Genomic DNA, 24,122 nt, shown 5'->3' on the forward strand with positions numbered 1-24,122 from the left:
TTCTCTTGTCCAAAAAAAATGATTGTCTTTACAATGATTTTTTTTCATGCATCACACGCACACACATTCCTTATTAGCCTTTCTCGCTAAAGCCCATGCTTCAATTGTGCTTTACACTTAAAGCCGTAGCAGAACACCAAAACCTTGGCGCCTTTCTAGTCTTTCTGCCTTTGACAACTCCCCTTGTGTGTTTCTGGTGCTCATATCTCATTTATCACGTGAAACACTTATTATCTTCAGTCCTCAGGATGGAATTACAATGGTAGTCCTTTCACTAAATTGGAGGAGGAATATCTTTTAACTTTTATGGTGTATCTTTCCTCAAATATTTCAGTTTGTCCTAATTCCTGATATGATGATATGTCAAACTGAAATTTTCCTCCACACATCTCTTCCATTTTTAGTTCTAAGAATCTGCAGTTCTCATGCCATTGTTTCATGAACTTCTTTTCAGGCAAAGCATCAAAAGGCCAATCACAAAAAAATCAACAGGCTGTTTTGGAGGTAATTCTTTTGCTCTCTTTCTGTTGTCACTTGGCAGTCGACCTTTCTTGAATTGTCTTTTTCATGTAGAAATTTCGAACTGGTGAATACAATGTCATTGTTGCAACATCAATTGGTGAAGAAGGTCTGGACATCATGGAAGTAGATCTTGTCATATGCTTTGATGCTAATATATCACCTTTGAGAATGATTCAGCGCATGGGCAGAACAGGAAGGAAACATGAAGGAAGAGTTGATATCCTTTTCATCTAGTTTGGTTTTTTTTTCCCCTTTCAGTTGCTAAAAATTGTTTTCTTTAAGTACAAGTTTTTTTTTTATCTGCACTTGAAATATCCAGTTTCTGGCACCCAAATTATTTTTTGATGTGTTTATTTCAATAGATTTCCTTAATGAAGTTCTACTGGTTTTAGCTTACGAAGGAAGAGAGTTAAAAGGTTACTTGCAGAAGCAAACAAGCGGCAAGACAATTATCAAAGACATGAGAAATGGGGGAATGAATAGCTTTTCATTTCATTCCAGTCCGAGGATGGTATGTCATATCAACAGATTTTCTCACCACTTCATGTAAACCATTACCTTCTTAAGTTTGTTTGTTTGTATATTGTAGATTCCACATATTTTTAAACCAGAAGTCCATTTTCTCAAGCTATCAATTCCACAGTTTGTTCCTCGAGGAAAAAACACCAAAGATGTTCACCCTATACAGGTGTCTGCATTCCAGAAAAAATTAAGTGATGAAGAAGCAAACTTGCTCGCAAAATATTTCAAGTTTACTGGTCAGGAGGCTCAGGACACATGGAGACCATCGCTTATTGCCTTCCGTCATTCCCAGGCATTTCCATCCAAAGTGCACAGAGTGGTGCATTCATTTAGAACAGGGATGCTAATAGATGCCATGCAAAATTTGCAAGAAATGCCTTTTCCTCGAGATGTCAACACTTCTAGCAATGAGGTTCTCACAGTGACATTTGCTTAACTTCTTATTTTGTAGAATAACTGAAAATTGAATCACTTCTCTTTGATGGGTCAGGATGAAACTTCAGAAAATTTGTCTATGAAAGTTGAAGCTACTGAACCATGTGAAGAAAATCTGAAAGGTAACTTTCATACATACTCAATAGATTCATCAGCAAAACTATTCAGCAGTTTGAACATTTTAGTAATTATGTTTGATAATCTGTTTACTTCCCTAATAGATTGGCTCTACATTATCACTGAGTCTGACCGAAATTGTTGATCTTTTCATCAAATGGAATTGGTATTAACATTCAATAATTCAACTATTACAAATTGTGTTATGATATGTTAATTTGCCTTTGATAAGATATCTTCAGCAATTTACACAAGTTTAACATGATGCAGCAGATATATCTCCAGCCATTTCAATGTAACAACACTTTTTTCTTAGTATCCATCATAATTTAATAGAGACGTGTAAAAGATGAAGGTTGCACATTTTTGTTTATGCCACTACAACAAAATAGATCATCCTAGCGAAGCTTCCCCCCAAACAAGAAAGTAAAAATCTGACTTATGGTGCCAGTATAGACAAATGTCCATTGGTCCAATTTGGATCATGAACTGGAACTTTACAACATAAATTTGCATATCCCATTTAGCCCTGGGGTTAATCTCAATGTAAGAAACATTGAAATCATTCAACCTGTTGCCTGTATTTTGTCATTTTATATATGAATTAACACCAACTTTCAAAAATATTTCGAGTCGGTTTGTATCTGGTTTTGTGCTGTAACTAAAAGAGACAAGGGAAGAAATTCCTCATTGTATTATTCCAAGAATAAGAGCTATCATGTACAACTGAATCTATCTAAGGAAGCAAAACCAGAAAAATTCCTAAATATCTCTACCAATAATTGTGTGATGTGCACTATTTGAAAAGGTGCCTGTGTTCATACTTCATTCTATAATGCTTCTCCTCAAATTGGTCCATAGATATTAATAGTGCCCAATTTGATACAAAGCTATTCTACCTGAATTCCATTTAAAGCCTTCGTGAAGATGTGAATATGTGAATATGTTACCCAATTGCTTTTCCATCTTCACTTGACCCCTAGAAATTAGGCTTCCTTGGATCTTCTTATGGATAAAGAGGTAGACAACCTCAAATCCTCAAACATTGCTTTGTGCCATCTAGGATGATTCAATGTGTCCTTCACAGTTTTAGGGATAGAAATAGAGTTAAGAGAGGCAATCAAACACTGGATGCAGGAGATAAGAAAAAAAAAAATAGCAATGGAATATGTGGATTTGCATTGATGTGTACCTTTGCGAAGAGCAATTGGAATATCAAAATTTTTGGGAGGATCAAGGGGAGGAGGGTCTGATGACAAAAGAATTGGTGCATGGATTGACATGTATCATTGGTCTCTCTCCTTTTGAAATAAACTTGGACAATTTGTGGTCATGTTGAAGCAGAAGGTGCAACTACTGATTTGAGACACTGAAATCAGTTGGTGCTTAATAGAAGAACTGGGAGATGTAGGAGGAACATCTTATTTCAGTTGAAACATCTAAAGGTGTCACTTGGTATATTAACCACTCATCTTCCTCCCCCTAACTTGTAAAATTTGAAAGTGCACAGTAGAATGGTGTACTTTACAAAAATACCTCATTAGTGGACACAAAATGTTTACCAAGTTTAGTAAGTAACAACTAACAATGATACCCCTTTTGAAGACAAAAATAGTCTAAGCAAACACACTTCAACGCCTTTGGGTCTAACTAGGTAACAATGGTTATACATCTTGAACATAACATGTGCTCCTAGACACCCTAGGCCACGTGGAATGATGAATTATTTGGAGAGAGAACATTATAAGGTACATCACCTTTAAGCACAATAGAAGGTTGCAATTTATTAGAAAACGAATTGTAGAGGTTGCGTCGGACCCAAAACTGTTTCGGAACTTTTGTTGGAACATTTGTGCCCAAGCTGTCTCAAGCAGATGCATATTCTTCCTTTCAACTACTCCATTTGAGAAGGTGTTTCAACACAAGATGGCCGGTGGAGAATCCCTTGCTGTCTCATGTAGGTTCGAAATGGTATGACATGTACTTTTTGGTATTAATACATCTTAATACATGCACCAAAACATTGTATTGAGTTTAACTTTGGGACTAAAGGCACCCAAGTGGGAAAATACTTCCAAGGGGTTCTTCATTATATAAATCCAAGTCAATCGAGAAAAGTCATCCACAAAAGTATCAAAATACTTGTACCCAGTTTTGGACACAACAACGATGGTCCCCAAACATTGAAGTGAACTAACTCAGAAAATACACCGGTCTATTTACCCTTGGACCTAATGGGCTATGATAATGTTTTGCAAACTGGCATGACTCACAATCCAATGAAGAGATATTCGTGAAATAAGGCCAACTTTTTAACGTAGGGAGGAATGATGTCCCAACGGACAATGTGCTTTAAATGGAGACGTGACACTAGAGCTGACAACTGTCCGAGGCACCTATTTGTCAAAATGTAGAGGCTTTACACCCTTGCTTCGTCATAAGATCTTAAACAATGAGATTGAACAATGGATCTTTGACAAGTCTATTCATAGTGATTTAATTAAATGCAAGTTTTGGCACCCATACAAATGACAAGCTGATAGAGGAGGTTGGTTTAACAGTCCCAGGTCCCAAGCTATTATAGGTTGGCCTATCAACTACAACCTTCAGAGAGGATGCTTTGTGTGATTGAAAGCTAGAAAATGTCAAGATTATCTGTCATGTGATCTGTGACATTTTGTGCTACACCCTGAAAGGAAGAATAGGCATCTCATGGGACTTCTCGCACTTTTCTCATTGAATCTCATGTTCCACTGCATTTTTGGGGCGATGTAGTCCTTGCATCTTGTTATTTAGTTAGTATAATTTCCTCATCTTCTATTCAAAATCAAGTTCCACGTTCCATACTATTTCTTGAGTCACATCTCTTCTCTATTCTCCTCGTGTCTTTGGGAGCACATGCTTTGTTCATAACTTAGTTCCTCGAGAAGATAAATTAGCCCTCTTGTGCTCTTAAATGTTTCTTTCTTGGTTACTCTTGAGTTCAATTAGGGTATCATTACTATTCACCTAATCTCCATCTATATCTTATGTCCGCCGATGTCTCATTCTTTAAGTCTTAACCTTACTGTACATCTTCTGATCATCCTAATGAGGTCTTATCCATACCTCATGTCTTACCTGTACAGACTTTTGACGAATCTACGGTTACTTCTAGATCTCTAGTTGTAGTGCCACCACTCTTGACTTATAATCGCCGTCCGCACCCAACACTAGTCCTAGATGATATATGTCATGCGCCAGACCCTACTCCTACTGCGGACTTGCATCCATCTAGCCAATCAATTGCACTAAAAAAGGTTTGCCATCCACTTAAAATGCTAACCCACAATATACTTTCTTGAGTTGTCATCGTGTATGATCACCCCATTATGCCTTTGTACCATCTTTGTTTTTATTATCCATTGCTATGACCACAGGTGAAGCACTTTCTCATTCTGGATGGATGCATGCTATGATTAATGAGATGTTTGTTTTACATATGAGTGGACTTGGGAGCTTGTCTCCCTTCTTGTAGGTAAATCAACTGTCGATTGCTGTTGGATTTATGCAGTAAAATTGGTCCAAAAAATCAGGTTGATCGGCTTAAGGCTTACCTTGTTGCCAAAGGGTATACTCAGATATTTGGGCTTGATTATAGTGATACTTTCGCTGCTATGGCTAAAATAGCATTTGTCTGTCTTTTTTTATCTATGGCTGTTGTTCGTCATTGGCCTCTTCATTAGTTGGACATTAAGAATGTTTTTCTTCGTGGTAATCTTGTGAAAGAAGTTTATATGGAGCAACCATCCAGTTTTGTTGCTCAAGGAGAGTCTAGTAGCCTTGTATGTCGATTGCGTAAGTCACTCTATGATTTGAAACAGTCTCCTTGAGGTTTGGTTGGAAAATTCAACACAGTAATTCAAGAGTTTGGCATGACTTAAAGTGGAGTTGATCACTTTGTGTTTTATTAGCATTCTGCACCAAATCTCTGTATTTATTTGGTTGTTTACGTTGATGATATTGTTATCACTAGCAATAATCGAGATGGTATCACAAATTTGAAGCAACATCTCTTTAAGCATTTCCCCTAAAGACCTTAGCAGATTGAAGTATTTTTTAGGTATTAAGTTTACTAAGTCTAGACCAGGTTTTGCTATTTCTCAATGCAAGTTTGCCTTAGACATTCTTGAGGAGACAAGAATGATGGGATGTAGACCCATTGACACCCATATGGATCCAAATGTTAAACTCGTTTTCGGACACGGGGAGCCATTCAGTAATCCTGAAAGGTATATATGACTGGTTGGAAAGTTGAATTATCTCATAATGACTAGACCTGACATCTCTTTTCCTTTTTTCCTGTGAGTGTTGTAAGTCAGTTTATGACTTCCCCTTGTGATAGTCTTTGGGATGTAGTTGTTTGTATTTTGCGATATATATAATCAGCTCCTAGTAAAAGACTACTCTTCGAAGATCAAGACCATGAGCATATCATTGGATATACAAATGCTGATTGGGCAGGATCACCCTCTGATAGACGTTTTACATTAGGATATTGTGTTTTAGTAAGAGGTAATCTGGTGTCGTGGAAGAGTACGAAATAAAGTGTGGTTGGTCGATCTAGTGCAGAAGTAGAATATCGAGCAATGGTTGTAGGAACTTGTGAGCAAGTTAGGATCAAACAATTGCTGAGAGCTTAAATTTGGCGAAATCAGTCAGATGGAACTTGGAACTTGTGTGTGATAATCAAGCGGCCCTTCATATTGCGTCAGATCAGTGTTTCATGAAAGCACTAAGCATATTGAAATTGTTGGTCACTTTGTCAGAGAAAAAATACTCATTATTACAAAATTTGTGAAGTCAAGTGATGAGCTTGCAAATATCTTTACCAAGTCCCTCACTTGTCCGCGTATTAATTACATTTGTAACAAGGTAGGTGCATATTATTGTATGCACCAGTTTGAGGGGAGTGTTAGAATAAGAATATACAATCTTACTTAGAATTGGAATAAGAATAGTATGTAGCATCTTACTTGGTAAAAGAATGTATAGTAGTGTTTATAGATAGTGTCTCTATGTAATAATGTAGATATACAATTCAATAATCCTATATTTCTCACAACATGATATGGGAGCCCAACATTAAGTAAACCAAGAATTTGGATGGAAGAATTCCTCATTGTTTTGTTCCAAGAATAAGAGCTATTTATACATGTACACGTGAATCTATCTAAGAAAACAAATTTTAAAAAATCCGTAAATATCTCTACTTATAGTTTACTATGTATATTATATGAAAAGGTGCCTATGTAGTATGTGCCTTCTGTAACATGTGCAAAGGTGGTTATGAGTATCCTCTTCAATCTAGTTGTAAGAAAAGCATTCTCTTCAATCCTCTGATAGACTAGCTCTTATTTTGTTCGTCGATTATTTTAGAATCTGGTTCTGATGCTGTAATGATCTTTAACACATGAAATGTTGCTATTATTGTATGATAGACTAGCTCTTATTTTCTTCCTAATTATTTAAGAATCTGGTTCTGGTGCGATAATCATCTTTAACATATGAACTAGCTGGCTGTGCTTCGTTGTCCATATCTGTAATATGTTAAGCCTTATCCAAACAGCTGAAGCTACCATTGTTATGTTTTCACGAACAGGCTCATCTTTTATTTTCTTGGTGAAATAGAGGCAAGAGGGCCAAATAACATTGAAATTTATGCTAATGTCCCCTTGATCCTGATTTTGCCAAATTTAAGAGCATCGTTGATTTCTTATGTCTTCTACATCAAGCAAAAGAAAATAGAAGAGAAGCAAGAATAGTTCAGGAAAAAAAGAATTTGGATGTATGTGTGTACTCGTATCTAAAGTATTTCAAATTCATACAGGCTGTTCTAATGAAGATGATTGTAAAAGAGAAAAAAACAGTGACTCCATTCCAGTGGAAATCCAAAGTAATAGAAAGACACTTCTTCTTGACATATTTCCAGGGGAAAATTCTCATGCACATGGCTTCCTATTCAATTCAGATTTTGTAAGTGTTGATGATCAGGGGAGGGTTATAGTCTCATCTCTTACCCAACTATCTCTTAAAGAAACTTTGGTTTCTAAATTTACAAGCACCAGATTATTTGAAAAGTTCAACCTGCCAGAAAAAGATCCTCTTCATGGGAAGGTTTCAGTGAATGATCTGGAGGAAAAGACCGATGGAGTCAAAGGTGTTTATTCTACTCGGACAGTTACTACAGAAAAAAATAATCTGGAAGCATCAAGAATTTGTGTGTCTAATGCAAAGCAACAGAAGATATCTGATATCTGTGAGAGGAGTTTTGGAAGTCCAGATCACAAAGTTAAACCAGAAGGCAAGAGCATAGGTGAGAGTCTGGAAGTTCAAATTCGGGGGACACCAATAGGAGCTGATGAGCCAGACGAAACTATTGGAGATATGGAGCTTAGTCCACGTCTGACCAACTTCATCAATAGCGGCTTTGTCCCAGAATCTCCTACAACTGACAGTCTGTTTCTTTTCCTTAACCCAAGTCTTTTAAGGGAATTATGCCCTTATTTTTTGCAGCCCTATCTTTTGTTACCTTAAAAGTTTTATTTTTCTTTTGCAGCAGTGTTTAAGGATAAAAGTGTAGAGATCATGGTTAAAGACCTATTTTCAACACCAAAAATATCTTCGGAACAGAATGGAAAGACAGTGGATGGCAGTAGTACCTGTGGAAAATATAATGAAATGTCAACTCCTATACAAAGCATTGACAATACTGAACCCAGAAGTTGCAAGTACACTAGTCTAATTGTTGAAGATAAACAAACTCCTATGGAAAAAATTTCAGGCAAAAGCTGCAGTGAAGACTGGCAACTGCGCTCTACAGATAAATCAGATAGCATTGGGAAAATACGGAAGTTTAGAAGATTGCTCAAACATGGTGACCTTCCTAGAAGAAAGACACCAGACGAGCTAAATACTAGTACTTCCAGAAGAGGGGCAGCTCTGTGTGGCACTTCCAGTCATACTGGTTTCAAGCGTCGAAGAGCTATAGGTAACTTGAGTGTTTTCCTTTTTATCGAAAGAAACAGCATCCTTGCTGCTAATCCTTCCTGCCTTTCAATGCTAGAGTGTTTTAATTGACAATATACTTTTCACAACCTTCTAAAGGATTTAGTATTCTATGTCATTTGAGAAGTAAGCTTATCTTGATGAAAAAAAGGATATTGATGCATCTGTTATTGCCATCAGGTGAGAAACGACAGCCAAACATTGTGACAGACTTCTTTGAGGAGGAAGCTGAGTAAGTTCATTCTTAGAGAACTGGAAAATTTCATGCTTCCTATTATAGTTGGTGCTACTTAGCTCACTTGAAATAAGCACATATAGATGGATTGCATAGTCAATATGCTGACATTGGTGCTGGTAGTACCTAGTGATGCTAAAATCTACTAGTATAAATTCTATTTTGTTCATTTGATTTCATTGAGGAATATTGGAAGTTATTTGACTTCATTCTTCATGAGAATTGAGTATCTAGCCTTTTCATTCTTTTGTCGTCAGGGGAGTGTGAATAACTGAAGTCTAGATTGTAATCTCGAGCTCTTTGCTTCTCTTCTTTGTTTATTGTGGCTCTAACAAGGCATTCCTTTCATTCATGTCTGATTCCTTCCTGTCTTATAATGCTTCTTTCAGTTTTGTGTTTTTCCTGTCCGACTGCTGTCCACTACAGAAGAGGGAAATGTAAAAGTTCCTCAAGTGTCTGAGGGGAAAAAGTGAGTAGCAACAGATAAAAAGGGAAGCCTGGTGCACTAAGCTCCTGCTATGTGCAGGGTCTGGGGAAGCGCCTATGTATGCAACCTTACCCTGCAATTTCGCAGGTGGTTGTTTCCATGGCTCGAACCCGTGACCTCCTGGTCACATGGCAACAACTTTACCGGTTATGCCAAACTGTTAGGTTCTTTATTTTGATTAGTGAAAACCTTTGGGTTTTTTCCTGCTGAAAGAGTTCTCAGGCAAGGTGATGCTCTTTCACTTTTTCTATTCATATTAGTTATGGAAGGACTTATTGGTATGATGAGGACTGCTATCAATAATGGGTGGTTGAAGGGTTTCAAACTCAACAACAGGACGAATGAGAATTAGCAAATATGTCAACTGCTTTATATAGATGATACTGTGGTCTTCTATGAGGCTAAAACAAAACAAATTAGCTACATCAAAGTGATACTATTGACTTTTGAGGCAGTTCTGGTTTGAGTGTGAACCAGAGGAAATGGAATTATTTCCTATTAAGGAAGTGGCACAGATGCAGGGGTTTGCTAATATCTTGGGGTGTAGCATAGAGCAACTGCCTACTGTTTATTTGGGCGTGCCTTAAGGAAATAAACAAACCTGAAAGATATGGGATGGGATAATTGAAGAAACAACGAAAAAGGTATCTGTTTGGAAATCCCAATATTTGTCACTAGGGAGCAGACTCATTTTGATGAATGCAGTGTTAATTTCATTACCAACCTATGTTATGTGATTATTTCCAATCCCCTCCAAAGTAATCAGGAAGCTAGACAAATTGAGAAGGGACTTCTTGTGGTTTGGAAACAAGGAAGGAAAAGGTATGCATTTAGTGAAGTGGTCCACTGCTCAGCTCAGAGAATTCAGGTGGTCTTGGTATTAAAAATTTGAGGTTTTAGAATGAGTACTTGATGATGAAATGGTTATGGAGATATACTAGTAAAGATCAAACACTGTGAAAGGAGGTCATACATAATAAATATGGCCTAAGCAGGCCATGGGTCACCAACTCTGTTCCTAATACCTATGGAATTTTAGTTTGGAGGTCAATCAGGGGTCTTTGAACTAGATTATCTGCGAATGTTATCATGAAGGTGGACACTGGTCACAAAATTCTTTTCTGGAAAGATGAATTGAATGGCCAGGTGACTTTGGTGAACTCCTAGCCTGATCTATTCTCTTTCTGCACTAATCCTGAGGCAACAGTGGCTGAAAGCCGGTTCATTTATAGATGAGAAATTCATTTTAGGAGATATGCGAAAGATTGGGAAGTGGATAGATTGACTCATTTATTACATGAAGTAAGCAGCTTCAAAGGAGCTTCTTCAACTCCAGGCACAATCAATTGGAAGCATGCTACTGATGAGAAATTTTCTGTGAACAGATCACAAAATAGGGGTGAGGAAGCAGCTAGGAAGGGGAGAAGGACCATGTAAACAAATCTGGATAAGTTGGGCACCAACTAATGTTAAATGTTTTTCCTAGTTGGTGGCTAAGAAGGCATGTCTCACACAAGCTGAAAAGAAGGGGATTAAAATATTCTCTAGATGTTTCTTATGTAACGAGGCAGAAGAGACTAACTTGTTTTTCTATTGTAAATAGCTTCACAGATCTGGTCATCATTCCTAAGCCTCACAGAAACAAATTGGTTGATGCCAGAACATACTGTTATTCTTCTGAGTTGTTGGATATTAGGAGAGGTGGAAGTAAAAGCCAAAAGAAATGGTGGAAAGTAATCCCAGCTTGCATATGGTGGACAATATGGAGAGAGAGGAATGGGAGATATTTTCAGGATAGGTTTAATTCCACTCAAAGTAAAATGGATTTGTACTATATCCTTTCTTTTTTTGGTATAAAGAGTATGTATAGATGAAGTTGAACAGATAGTAGGTATCTTAGGCTCCTTATAATTCTGTTCTCTTTTGGGTTTTCATCATGTCCTTAATGCTGAGGAATACAACATTTTGCACTAGAGGAAAATTTGTTGTCTTATAAATAATTAAAACTTGATATATTTGTTTCTTTCTTGTTACTTATTTTGTTTTTCCGTGACTTGCTTGATGTACACAAACACAAGAAGATGTGTAATTGTATAGTAGAAAATGATGTTATTTGTCTAACTATTTATTTATTTTTAAATGGAATACAATCTCAAAACGACATTTTTCAAGGGTATTAGGGGAATATATATACAATAATCCCTACTGTCCAACTATCATATTCAAGTTTTTGTGTTCATTTGACCCTTCAAAATCATGGGTTCACCACTATCTCCTGATATGTTTCTAAAGTACTGGTTCTTACACAGGGTGTCTTCAGAAGTTTCAGTATCTGATGATGAGGAGGATAAGCTGGATTTCGGTTCATTTGATGATAGTTTTATAGATGACAGGATAAATCCTACAGCAACAGATAGTCAAGCCGAGGCTGGTGAAGTTGACATGATAGCAATTTACAGGTTTTTATTAAGTTCTCTTCATTTTCTCTTTTGTTTTAAAAGTTCTTCCTTTCTAGGCAATTTTTAGTATTGATTCTTTTGAAGATTTAGAGGTTAAATATCCACACTTGAATTTTGGGAGGGAAAACTGTCCTATTTCCGATGCCGCACCTGTGTCGGATTCTCCCAAAATACAATACTTTTGGACTAAGTTGCTCGGACTCGGGTGCGGGTATCCGAGACGGATGCGAATCCGAGAGTCGGATTCGGCAAAATTTAAATTTTAAGATTCGGGGGTGCGAATCCGAGTATGGATACGGGTGCGGGGATACGGCTAATTGGTATACATGGTATATATAATATATTGTGTAATATATTATATATACATAGTATAATTGTTTATTATTTTTAGCGTACCTCGAAAAATAAATTATATCAATAACAACAATAATAATATATCTAGTATAATCAAATAAGTGGATATATATATATATATATATATATAATAAAATATTATTAAAAATATTTATGAAATATATTTAATAATAAATTGCATATTTTGGTATAATTACATACAAAATAAAAGGAGTATAATTGTTAAAGAAAAGAGAGAATATAATAAACATTAAAAGTATTAATTTATTTTATAAATATAAAAGGACACACTTATCTAGAGAAACCCTCAGCCTTTAGTTATCTTTTTCAAGAAAAGTTGAAAAGTTGAAAAGACTTTACTTTTTCAAAAAAATAAAAAAGCTGTACTTCCTGTACTTTTTCAAGAAAAAACTCCTCCTCTTTCTTCTTCTCTTTACTTTTTCAATGAAGAAAAAACTCCTCTTTCTTCTTCTTTTTACTTTTTCAAGCTTCTTACAGCTCCGCCGCCTCTCTGAAGAGGTCGCCGGAAACTGATCTCTTTTTCCCCAAATTTTTTTTTCGGCTCTGGTCAAAGTGTCCGTATCGGATTGACCGAATCCGACACGCACCCCGCACCCGCACCCGCACCAGTGTCGCGTCGAGACGGGTTCGCCTTCAAAAATGAAGAGTCCGCGCAACATAGCTTTTGGAGAAACTGACATGCACCTGTTGACGGTTTTGAAGAGTCCGAGCAACATAACCTATTTTGAACTGAAATGGTGGTAACTGATCATTAGGTCTAAACAAAGGGAAAACTCTAAGAATATTTGGGACGAATGCATAGTGAGACTAGGCGTCACATATGACTGAATCTCTAAATAGCTTACCAGAAGTAAATCAAAATTGAACAATCAGGTCAGGTTATTGAATTATTCAGCTTCTACCTGCAAGGGGCTGGCGGGCCTGCTCTGGATTTGAACACAATTAATTAGTATCAAGTTATCAATAAGTTGCCGTTCTTGCTTCAGAATTAAGAAGAGGCTATAACCACTGATCCCTTTGTGCTTCAAAATGTATCATCTACGGGTGCTTTCAATGAGACAAACCACTTCAGTAGTGAAGTGTGAAGTAATGCGGCTACAAACTTCTTGGCTGAAATTTATTATTTCTTAGCTGGTGATGCACTTTGCTTTATCTGGTTTCACCCTAATGTAGTGGCTGTAGTGGCGTTGTAAAATCCTCTTCCAACCCAAAGAAGGAAAAAAGAAAATAAAAAAGTTAGGGAAAAGTGAGGAATCTTTTATCATTAAGTGCTTCATTCAATTATCTCTAGCTAAATCTCTTTTTATTAGATGTTCTTTAGTTCAGTATTTTTTATTTTTTTTTCGAATCAACATGAAGCCTATTAAATTACTATGTTCAGGAACTCAATAATGCTTGTTGATGTAGTGCTAAAAAGATGCAACATTTGTGGTCTATCTTGTTTTCTTGGACTTTACCAAGCTGAAAACCCTTATAAATGTGAGAAACAGCTGGTAGCCTCTCTTATGAAAATCTTGACCAAAAGGTTATTGATTAGTGTCTGATTAGCAGAACCTGGCCAGAAATTACATAAATTTCTTATGCTTATGGAGCACTGGGTTATATCTTTTTTAAAATAAAAAATAAAAGAATGAAGTGCCTGGGCTGTGTCAATGTTTCCATGATTTATTTGCTTCTGCTGCTAAAAATGAACTGACTTTTTAGTTCATCATTGCAATATTTATTGAATTGTCAATTAGGAACTCATACATCAATTTGACATTCTCTATCATCAGCATTCTTTCAGGATTCTTGAAGTTCGCTAGGAATTTATAGATGTACATAATGGTTTTGGTTCAGAAATCTGAAGATGCATGAAAGTTAAAATTTGATTGACTCAACTGATAACTGATCTGATTACTCTCGCATTGATCTCGAATTTTAGGACTAGAAAAATCATTCATGTATTTGCTTAATGGAAAAGGATCATATTTACCCATGTACTTTGAGAAATTGTTTATATATACCCTCTGTTTGAGTTATTGGATTTAAATTCCTCACATTACACTTTGGATCACAAATGCCCCTCCGCGTAATGGACCTCTTGGACCCACCTTCTAAATGGACTCATGGAGTTCATATGTTGATACCCAATTATTAGCCAACTCATATCCAAATTTCTGAACCCATTAGCGATTTAAGCCATCTCCTTCTTGCAAAATAACAAATTAGGGTTCTTCCACATTCTAAAATTGCTCTTTTCTTCCTACTGATTTGTGTTTTTTTCTTGAATAAGAAAAAAAGAAACAAGTGAGTAGGAAGATTTATTAATCTTTATTCGTGGTATTTCAATGTCACGACAAGTGGAAAATATATCCATCCTTTTCTATCCTCATTTTATGAATTCATTTGAAATTCATACCTTCCACCCACCTTTCATAGTGTGTCTCATTTGCCCTCTTCTTTTCCATTTTCATTTTTTTCGTTTTTTGAAAAAAGAATTTATTGCGCTCTTAAGGAACAAAATCTTCTGCTGCCATTTTCAAATTGTCATCCAAGAAAAAAATTAGAGCAGAAAATAGGGAGATATTCCTCTTCTTCTTTTTTTTTATGAAGTGAGATTTCATTTAAGGCATCCAATAGATGCAAAGATACAAAAGGATCTGCCAGCTCAGTAAGAACAAAAACTTATAAAGCTAAGGAGCTGACAAAATCCAGGAAGTGATCTAAGTTATTTACAGGGGAAGAGTTGGCACAACTAAAAAGGTTAACTAAACAACTAGCCTTATGTTCAAAAATTGGAGTTATAACTCCATCGGAAGATGTCCTGTTTCTTTCATTTGAAAAACACCAAAAAATACAGGCTGGGGTCATGATCCAGATTTTTCTGATGGATCTTCTAACTTCCATAGAGCTCCTACTAGTGTAGGCATCTCCAATTTTAAAGGGAATAAACCTGTTTATATGTTGCAAAAGGGCAGTGAAGCACAAGGTGGTTGATGCTTTCTGATGTTGACCGACTCATGTAAAACCTAATGACCAATTGGAATCTTCTTCTCATGAGATTGTCTTGAGTGAGGCATGCTTCTTAAGGCTGTCCAAGTAAAACATGAAACTTTAGGGGGGAGTTTAGTTTTTCAGACTAACTTCCAGGGCCATAGATCAATCATCATCTTATTAGAGCTCAAGTGCTCATATCCTGCCTTGACTGTGTATAAACCTTTACTATTGAAGTCCCGTTTTAACTTATCACTGCTCTGAATGTTAATGTTGCAGTTCTCTAAGCTTTTCATCTGATTCAATAACTCTTCAAATTCTCAATCTTGCAAATTTCTTCTTAGGTTCAGGTTCCAAGAGTTTTCATCCTTGTGCTGAGATGTTGAATATATTTGGGAAGGCTTCTTTCAAAGTGGAGTCTCCTGTCCATTTGTCTAGCCAGAATCTGATATGGTTCCCATTCCCTAAGTCAAAGTGAGTTTGTTTGAAAAAAATCACCCCACGAGGTATTAATGGCCTTCCATTATCCAGTTCTGTAGGAAAGTGTGGATTGTTTTGTACACCATTGGCATTGGGTGTTGCTGCCATGCTTAGCCACAATTACCTTTTTCCACAGATTAACATCCTCCTGAATGAACCTCCAATGCCACTTCATAAGCATACACTTGTTATGTATAGCAAGATCATTGTATAGCAAGATCATTGATACCAAGGTCACCAGGATGTTTGAGAAGAGTGACTTTTGGCCACTTCACAAGGTGTAATCTGTGAGATTCACTGTTGCCTTCCCATAAAGTCTTTCCTGATTTTATTTAGACTCTTCAAGATTTTGTCGGGGATTGGGAAGAGGGACATGAAATATGTTGGGATGCTATCCAAAATACTGTTTATTAGAGTCAATCTTCCTCCTAGAGAAACGTTCTGCATTTGCCATGTAGCCAGCCTTCCCCCAAATTTCTCAATAACCCCATCCCATATTTCAGTTGCTTTGTGTTTTGGCCCCCAAAGGTAGTCCCAAATAGGTTTTTGGGAGATTGCCATTAGTGCACCCCATAATATCAGCCAGCTCCACCAAATTTGGCACCACATTTACAGGGTAAATAGCACTCTTCGACATGTTAATATGATGGCCAGATAATGGTTCAAAAATATGAGGGTGAGGTTAAGGTAGAGAACTTGTGATATTTCAGCACCACAAAAGATAAGTGTGTCAACTGCAAATTATAGGTGTGAGATGAACCCAGGAGTCTCGCTGTTGGTTCCAATCCTGAAACCCTTCCTCCACTGTCTCTGTTTGCTTTCTCAAGCATGCAGCTAGGATCCTCCATAGAGAGGATGAAGAGAAATGGAGAGAGAGGATCCCCTTGTCTGATCCCTCTCATGGGAGAAAAGAATCCCACTGGACCACTATTAATAAGGATTTCACAGTAGACATGCTGTATGTTATCCGTCTGATCCAGTTTTCCCCGAACCCCATCTTTCTGAGAATTTTGATTAGGAATGCCCAGTTTATATTGTCAAAAGCTTTTTCTATATCAAGCTTAAAAGGAGACCCACTTCCCATTTTTATGTTTCCAGTGCAGAATTTTATTAGCAATTTTTTGTAGCGTATGTGATTTGCCAGCCTTTAATAAAGGCATTTTGATATCCTGAAACCCGCTTTCCAGTTACCTTGTTGAATCTTCCAGCCAGCATCTTAACTGTGATTTTATAGAAGCTACCGATTAGACTAATGGGTCTGTAGTCAGTTAGTGCCATAGCTCCTTTTCTTTTTGGTATGAGGGCAATGAAAGATGCATTAAAAGACTTTACCATGTGACAATTGTGATGGAAGTGATTGAGAGCTCCAAGTACGTCATTCTTAATTGTATCCCAGTTCTTACGATAAAAGGCCATTGTAAAGCCAAAACCATAAATCTTTTCACAAAGTTAAGTTCAATCCATATCAAAATAAAGAGAATCAAAGAAAGAAAAGTTACATCACACAAACTTGGAAGAACCCTAATTTTGTTCTTTCCAGTGAAGGAGATTGCTCAAATGGCTAATGGATTTTTGGTTTGGATAAATGGGTTCAGAAATCTCGGATGGGTTGACTATAACCAATATTGACACATGGACTCCACATGTCCATTTAGAAGGTGGGCCGGAGAGTTCCGTTAGGTGAGGGGAGTTGTGACCCAACGTGTAAAACCAAGGGAATTTTAATCCGATAACTCAAAAGAAGGGTAAATATAAATAATTTCTCAAAGTATAGGGGGGTAAAAATGACATTTTTCCGTCTGCTTAATCGTATATACCTTCATGGTAAGGTAATGTCGTTTGAAGCATATATCATGTTAGATAAGAAAACCCATGTTAACATGGATCCTGATTATTCTTGCATCGCCCATGCTTTTCTTATAAAAGAGAGATACTACGTTCACACAGATACAACTTGATATCTAACTTTGCTGAAAGAAGTCTGTGTCTCAAGAGAGCTTCAATGCTGATTCTTTATGCTTTAAACCGTGTTATTTGCACTCCATGTTTTTGTGCATACATTCGCACAATCTTAAGCTATAAATATTTCATATCTTGTCCTTGACTACGCACAGCATTCTAGGTATTAACCCTCTTCCCCCCGAAATCAATTAACAAAAATAAGAAAAGTAACCGAAGAAAGGGAAAAGATCAATGTATTCCGGATGGAATGCATGGGTCTTGTCATTCATGTGAAGTGATGTTGTAAACAATATACGAATATATATATTTTTTGAGGACGATAATATTAGAATATATAATTTTACAGCACCTTCTTGAATGTTATTGTGAATTGTTTCAGGAATGAGGGGGGGTGTTATTGACAAATTAAAGTATCAATTTTATCAGGGAGATAGATTCCCTTTTAGATATATTCTTATGTTAATTAAATTAGCATGTCAAGTCATAGATCAACTGATGATCATGGCTTAATTGCCTTGTTTTTTTGGACCTAAGCCAATCTTTAATCACAGGCGTTCATTGCTCACTCAGTCACCATTTCTAAACCTTTCAACTGATTGTACTCCTGATTCTGAGGTTCCTACTAGCAGAGCAGATGAAAGCAAGAGCTCATCTGGAACAGCAGATCATCACACACCTCAAACTGACCCAAAGTCTGTGACGAGAAATTCCTCAAGCTTTCAGCAAAGTATTAATAAAATCTCACCAGAAGCTATGCCATGCTCAACCACTCGTTCTTTGAGAGAAAACAATGGAAATTTAGAGAGTCGGAAAAGAAAGTTGAGCTATTATCAAGCAACTTCACTGCCAGTTATAAATTTACAAAACGAATTCTCCCGTCATGCTACAGCTGCTGGTGAAAACTTGCATCTTTTGGAAGAAGCAGCTGAGAATGTAGTTGGTGATCCATTTGATGATGACCTGTTTTTTCAAAGTATCGATTTTGATGCAGTGGAAGAAGAGGCTACTAGAATGCTTAGAAACAAATCACAGTCCTTGGTTCAAAATACAGTGACCTCAATACCTATTACTCAAATTTCCGATGGCGTAAACGCTCCTTCATTTGATCTGGGAATTTAGTGTTGCTGTCTTAACTGTCAAATTTTGTATGACAGCGTGAATGATCATTTTTGTAAAGGAAAAACATAATAAGTTATTATCTGTGCAGAATAGAATAGTTGTATTTATCATTTAATAGGTTACAGAAAAGTCTATCTTGATGAAACTGAGACTGTATTTGGTAGGAGTATGGAAACATTTTGATTGTTTCCAAAATGTATATAGTTTCAAAATTAGTGTTCCCTTGGTCCAAGTAAAGTTGTGGGGCTTTTGTTAATAGCCTGTGTTTTCTCAAGGTGGTGTGTTTCTCTTATTTGTCACGAGTAGCTTAATGTTTAAAGGACTTGTATATTGGGGTGACAAACGGATAAGTCAAATCGGATATGGGTCCATAGAAAATGAGTTAAAAATGGATAAAATATTCGATTTGATCCATATCTAATATTAAAAAAATTTAGTAAACCCAATGGATGATATGCATATCGATATTATACATTGCCTCTTAGAGTTTTTGGTTAAAATCATCCCTCAACTATGACTCAAATCTAATGCATATCCTTGTATTATCTATGTGAGCAAAAAATATCCTTATACTATTAAAAAAATAACAAGAATCATCCTTCAGTCTATTTTTACTTTTAGAATGTTTGATATGAAGGAAAATATTTTTATGTTTTCCTAAAAACATATTTTTTTGAAAAAATGAATAGTTTTGAGTCAAGGTCGAGAGGTCAAAACAAGGATCTCGGATTGAGAGATGGGTCATGATTGGGTGGGGGTTGAAAGTTGGATCCCAGGTCTGCATCTGTTTCGGGTGGTAAGGTATGTTTTGAAAAATATTTTCCTGATTTAAAAAAAGCTTTGAATTTTTTTGTTCCTTACTTTATATATTGAAGTTATTTAATTTTTTAAAATTAGAGGAAAATAAGTCGATTTAAAAAATATTAATAAAATATTTAAGTCAATCAAACATAAAAAAATTGAAAAATATTTTTAAAAATTATATTCTTCATTCCAAACACTTCCTTAATAAGTGTATTAACAAAACTAATGCATGCATTAATTTTGTGTATTAGTAGTATTTTGTTTGATATACTTTTTATACTATGTATAACTTTTAGACCATCTCCAACTCACCTCTATTTTACTCTCCATTCTCTATATTTAGAGAGTAAAATAGAGCATGGGCACTCCAACCCACCTCCATGTCACTCTCTATTCTTCATATTTAGAGAGGTGAATAGTAATTCTCCAAATTTGGAGAACTATTATTCACACTCTCTATTTCACTCTTTGAATATTTTATTACTATTTCTATTACTTTCTAACATATAATTTTACATATAATGTCATTAATTAAATATCTAATATTCATATTTCTTTTTAAATGTAATATAATATTTTAAAAAATATATTATTTAATATATACTACTTTCATCCCGAATTAATAGTATTTTAATTTTTTCTAATTTTCGTCAATGATATAATTTGATCTTGTTATTAATTTTCACTATAAAGAATACACAAAATTAAAATGATAAGATGAAAAATTTAATTTAAAAATACAATACATATTATGATAATTTAAATACAAGATAACAATACAATACATAACATAATAATTTAAATACAAGATAAAATACAATACATAACATAATAATTAATTCGCGATGAAACAAAAATCATGCCGAAAAGATGTTGAACGTGCATTCGGAGTTTTGCAATCACGTTTTTCAATTATTGTAGGACCGTCACGTTTTTGGAGAAAGGAAGTGCTACATGATATAATGACTACATGTATTATACTGCACAACAAGATAATTGAGGATGAACGTGATCTTAATGCACCAATTCAAGATGTCGTAGAGGCTCCAACTCCACCGACAGAAATGGTGGTACATGAAAATCTCCGATTTGAACAATTTTTAGCTAGACATAAAAAAAATTAAGGACAAAGATGCTCATTTTGAACTCCGTAATGCATTAATAGAGCATTTATGGAAGCAACGTAATAATTTAAAAAATTGAGTGTTTATGTAAATTGTATTTCACTTTTATTTGAATTTGTCCATTAATTTGTATATTATATAATATTTTATTGCAATTAATGTTATTTAAAAATTTAGAATAAAATAAAATTTATATTAAATAAAAAAATTGAAAAAATAAAATTTTATATCACATGAAAATTATATAAAGTAATTATTGGGAAAAAGATTATATTATGAAATAAGAAAATATGAATGAAATAGAAATAATAATATAATATTGAGGATTAAAATAAAAATAAAATAAAATATATATATATAATATTGAGGAGAGAAAAAAATATTTTTTTAGATAATAAAATAGAGAATTGGGTTAAAGTTGATTGTCTGGAAAAATAAAAAAACTCAATATTTAAAGAGTAAAATAAAGTGTAGGGTTGAAGCCCTAATACACTCACTCTATTGGTGTTTTAAAGGGTGTAATATTAATACCATAGATTTCAAAGGGAACAGATTTTGTCCGTACAGGTTTTAGATTTTGCCACAGTCAAAATGAAATTTGAAGGTTGAAAAGTGTTCCTAAAATTAAAACACGCGCAGTTAAACTTTATTATGAGCCCGTTTGGATTGACTTAAAAAAAGTAACTTTTAAAAAGTAACTTTTTAAAGTGCTGGAACTTATTTTTAAAATAAGTAGTTATGCGTTTGGATAAAAGTGCTGCAGTTGAAAAAAAAGCTGTTGATGTGTTTGGCAAATAAGTGCTGATAAACACTTTTTTTTTTATCAAAATGTCTGAAATACCCTTTAAGCTGTTAACATGTTAAAAAGTTGATTAATTTAAGGTTTTTATACTTAAAAAAAAATTAAAACAAAATTAATTTATGTTTTACATCCATAAGTAATAATATTTTTCTATCATTCACATATTTCTTTACCACCTTATAAGAGGAATATAAATTCATATTTCAGAAATAATAATAATAATAATAAAATAATAATAATATAATAATAATAGTAATAATAATAAAATAATAATAATAATAAAAAAATAATAAAATAATAATAGTAATAGTAATAGTAATAATAATAATAATAATATAATAATAATAATAGTAATAGTAATAGTGTTGAGAAAGAAATTTCCATGAACCCATGTCTTGGCAAGTTTCCTAAAGTTGGCTTATGAAGTGGGTTTATTATTTATGATTGAATGATGATGGAAGTATGCTTGGATTGAGTTGAATAGTTAACTTCTATTATTATCTATGCTTATCTATTGTGAATTGTTGGAGAGTTGAGGAATGATGATTGTGGCTTGGGAAAAAGGGTAAGTGGACCTAACTTCATTGTTAAGGTAGAATTGATATAGAATTGTGATAGATTGATGTGTGATCCACTTATGGTGGAGGTGTTTACTTATTGAATGTATTGTGTTTATGGCCTTGGAGGCATTATATGAGGAATTGAAGTGTTGACATGATATCATATATGTGAATGAGATGTGAAGGACTTGAATGAGAATCAAATGAAGTAAATGCAATCATGTTGTGAATATAAAGGTGTTCATGTGATCTCAAGGTGATCTTGTTTAAAGTGTTATTGTATTGTGATTGAAAGTGTGTCCTCTATTATTGTTCATATGTGATGATGATGGAATGTGAAGGATCTTTATAATGTGATGTGTGTCTTGACTTGGTAGACTTAGGTGTCTCCTCTTGATACATTAGAAGCTTTGTTGAATATGAATCGATAGGATATGGCATTCCTTTCGGATGTAAGTGACGAAACCTGTTTTTGAGCTGGATAGTGTTTGGTATTTTAGGCATATCTCTTGCTCTAGAACTTAGTTTGCAGTGAATAAATATGATTTGGAAAGCTAACTCGTATACCTACAACTTTTATGCTTATGTAAAATTCCAATTTAACTGTTATGGATACGAAATATGGGACGCAACATAGGGCAAGTTCTGCCCANGCTTAAAATAAGTCATTTTTGACTTAAAATAAGTTATTTTGATAATTGCCAAACACTCTAATAAGTCAAAAACTGGCTTTTAAGCCAGTTTGACCAGCTTAAAAGCCCATCCAAATAGGCTCTATATAAAAGAATCATCACCTTCCAAATCCTTCCTTTTAATAGTCTGACCAATATTTACCTCCAAATGCCTCCATTACTTTCATATCCTTCCTTTTTTATTCCTCCCTTTTTTTCTTTATAATGACATATATTTATTTTTATTCGCACGCTGACGTCATGTTGATGTTAGTGTTTACTCTTTTTTTCCTCTCTTCATTGACGGACTACTTCTTCCTTCTTGATATCATCAAAGTATAATATACTCTGGTGGTATCCGAACATTGTTTTCATTGAAGTTTGCTTTAGTCCTTCGATATAATTACTCAATCATACATAATACCATTATGGTATGATATATCTACATACTGTCATGGTATCACTGAGATATATTTCGATTCCTCAATATTTAATTTTAATTTAAAAACAGTTATAAAAAGAGTCATAATTTAAAATTTCCAAAAAGAGAAAAAAAAAACATAAAAATATATTTTGTACTAATTTAGAGTTTAATAAATACAATTGTGACTTTAATAATTCTCCCTTAATTGCTTTTATTTATTTTTTTAAAAAAGAGCACAATCCTATATGATACCGATAGGGTATCAATATGCCGACATAGTATCACAGAGGATTAAGCTCAGTCCTATATGATATCGATATAGTATCAATATACCGATGGAGTATCACAGAGGATTAATTCATAGTAGTGATGTTGACGTCTGCTGACATTATGTGTGAAATAAGAAAGGAGAAAGTGGGGGTAAGCATGTAAACAATTTGGGTCATGAGTCCATTAAAGATAAATAGTTTTACAATTGAATCTATTTTGGATAGTTTTCCCCCTTTTTTCACCTCTTGTTTAGATTTATTTTCTTTTGTTCTTTTATCCACGATCGTTTTAACCACCTTCCTTCTAAAAGAAAAAAGTTCCAACATTTGGTACAAAGCATCTGTAGAATATGGTTAATTACTTTCTATCTTTTATTTTGTATTACCTACGTTAAAAGATCATTTGTGGGTTTAAGTTACGAATTTGATGAAATTTCATAGTTTGTATTCAAATAATGTAACAAAAATCATTTAATATATATACATATTTATTGGGTGAAATCAAATTAGTTGAGGTAACAGGTGATAAAAGTAACCGATCAAACACTTGAGTTAAGAAGTCGTTGAACAACATTGGTTCAGGAAAAATCGCATTATCGAGACCAGTGGCATACATCCGGTACACCCCACCGGACAAGATGAAGATGAGACATGCTCCCTATTTATTGAGAAAGCATACAATGTTAATTTGTTACGAGGTCAAGGACATGTTTCTCGATTTAACTCCTGGAT

At 34.7% G+C, this 24,122-nt stretch overlaps 1 protein-coding gene across 3 annotated transcripts in view; it reads left to right on the top strand.

Moving 5' to 3' along the window:
- LOC125844614 (DEAD-box ATP-dependent RNA helicase FANCM) overlaps window positions 1-18,982 on the top strand; it is a 39,242-nt gene extending 20,260 nt beyond the window's left edge. Inside the window, exons 14-23 of one of the 3 annotated variants that reach the window (XM_049523928.1) lie at window positions 455-504; window positions 574-739; window positions 906-1,033; window positions 1,112-1,456; window positions 1,535-1,601; window positions 7,466-8,092; window positions 8,195-8,626; window positions 8,824-8,875; window positions 11,675-11,824; window positions 18,169-18,982. In XM_049523928.1, coding sequence (XP_049379885.1) covers window positions 455-504; window positions 574-739; window positions 906-1,033; window positions 1,112-1,456; window positions 1,535-1,601; window positions 7,466-8,092; window positions 8,195-8,626; window positions 8,824-8,875; window positions 11,675-11,824; window positions 18,169-18,736 — 2,585 coding nt within the window. In that variant the 3' untranslated portion in view covers window positions 18,737-18,982. The remainder of the gene's footprint in view (window positions 1-454; window positions 505-573; window positions 740-905; window positions 1,034-1,111; window positions 1,457-1,534; window positions 1,602-7,465; window positions 8,093-8,194; window positions 8,627-8,823; window positions 8,876-11,674; window positions 11,825-18,168) is intronic. The other 2 variants (XM_049523929.1, XR_007444158.1) reach the window with 2 other exon arrangements.
- Window positions 18,983-24,122: the final 5,140 nt, after the last annotated feature.

This window comes from Solanum stenotomum, chromosome 11, assembly GCF_019186545.1.
Source record: "Solanum stenotomum isolate F172 chromosome 11, ASM1918654v1, whole genome shotgun sequence".
NCBI classification, from domain to species: domain Eukaryota; kingdom Viridiplantae; phylum Streptophyta; class Magnoliopsida; order Solanales; family Solanaceae; genus Solanum; species Solanum stenotomum.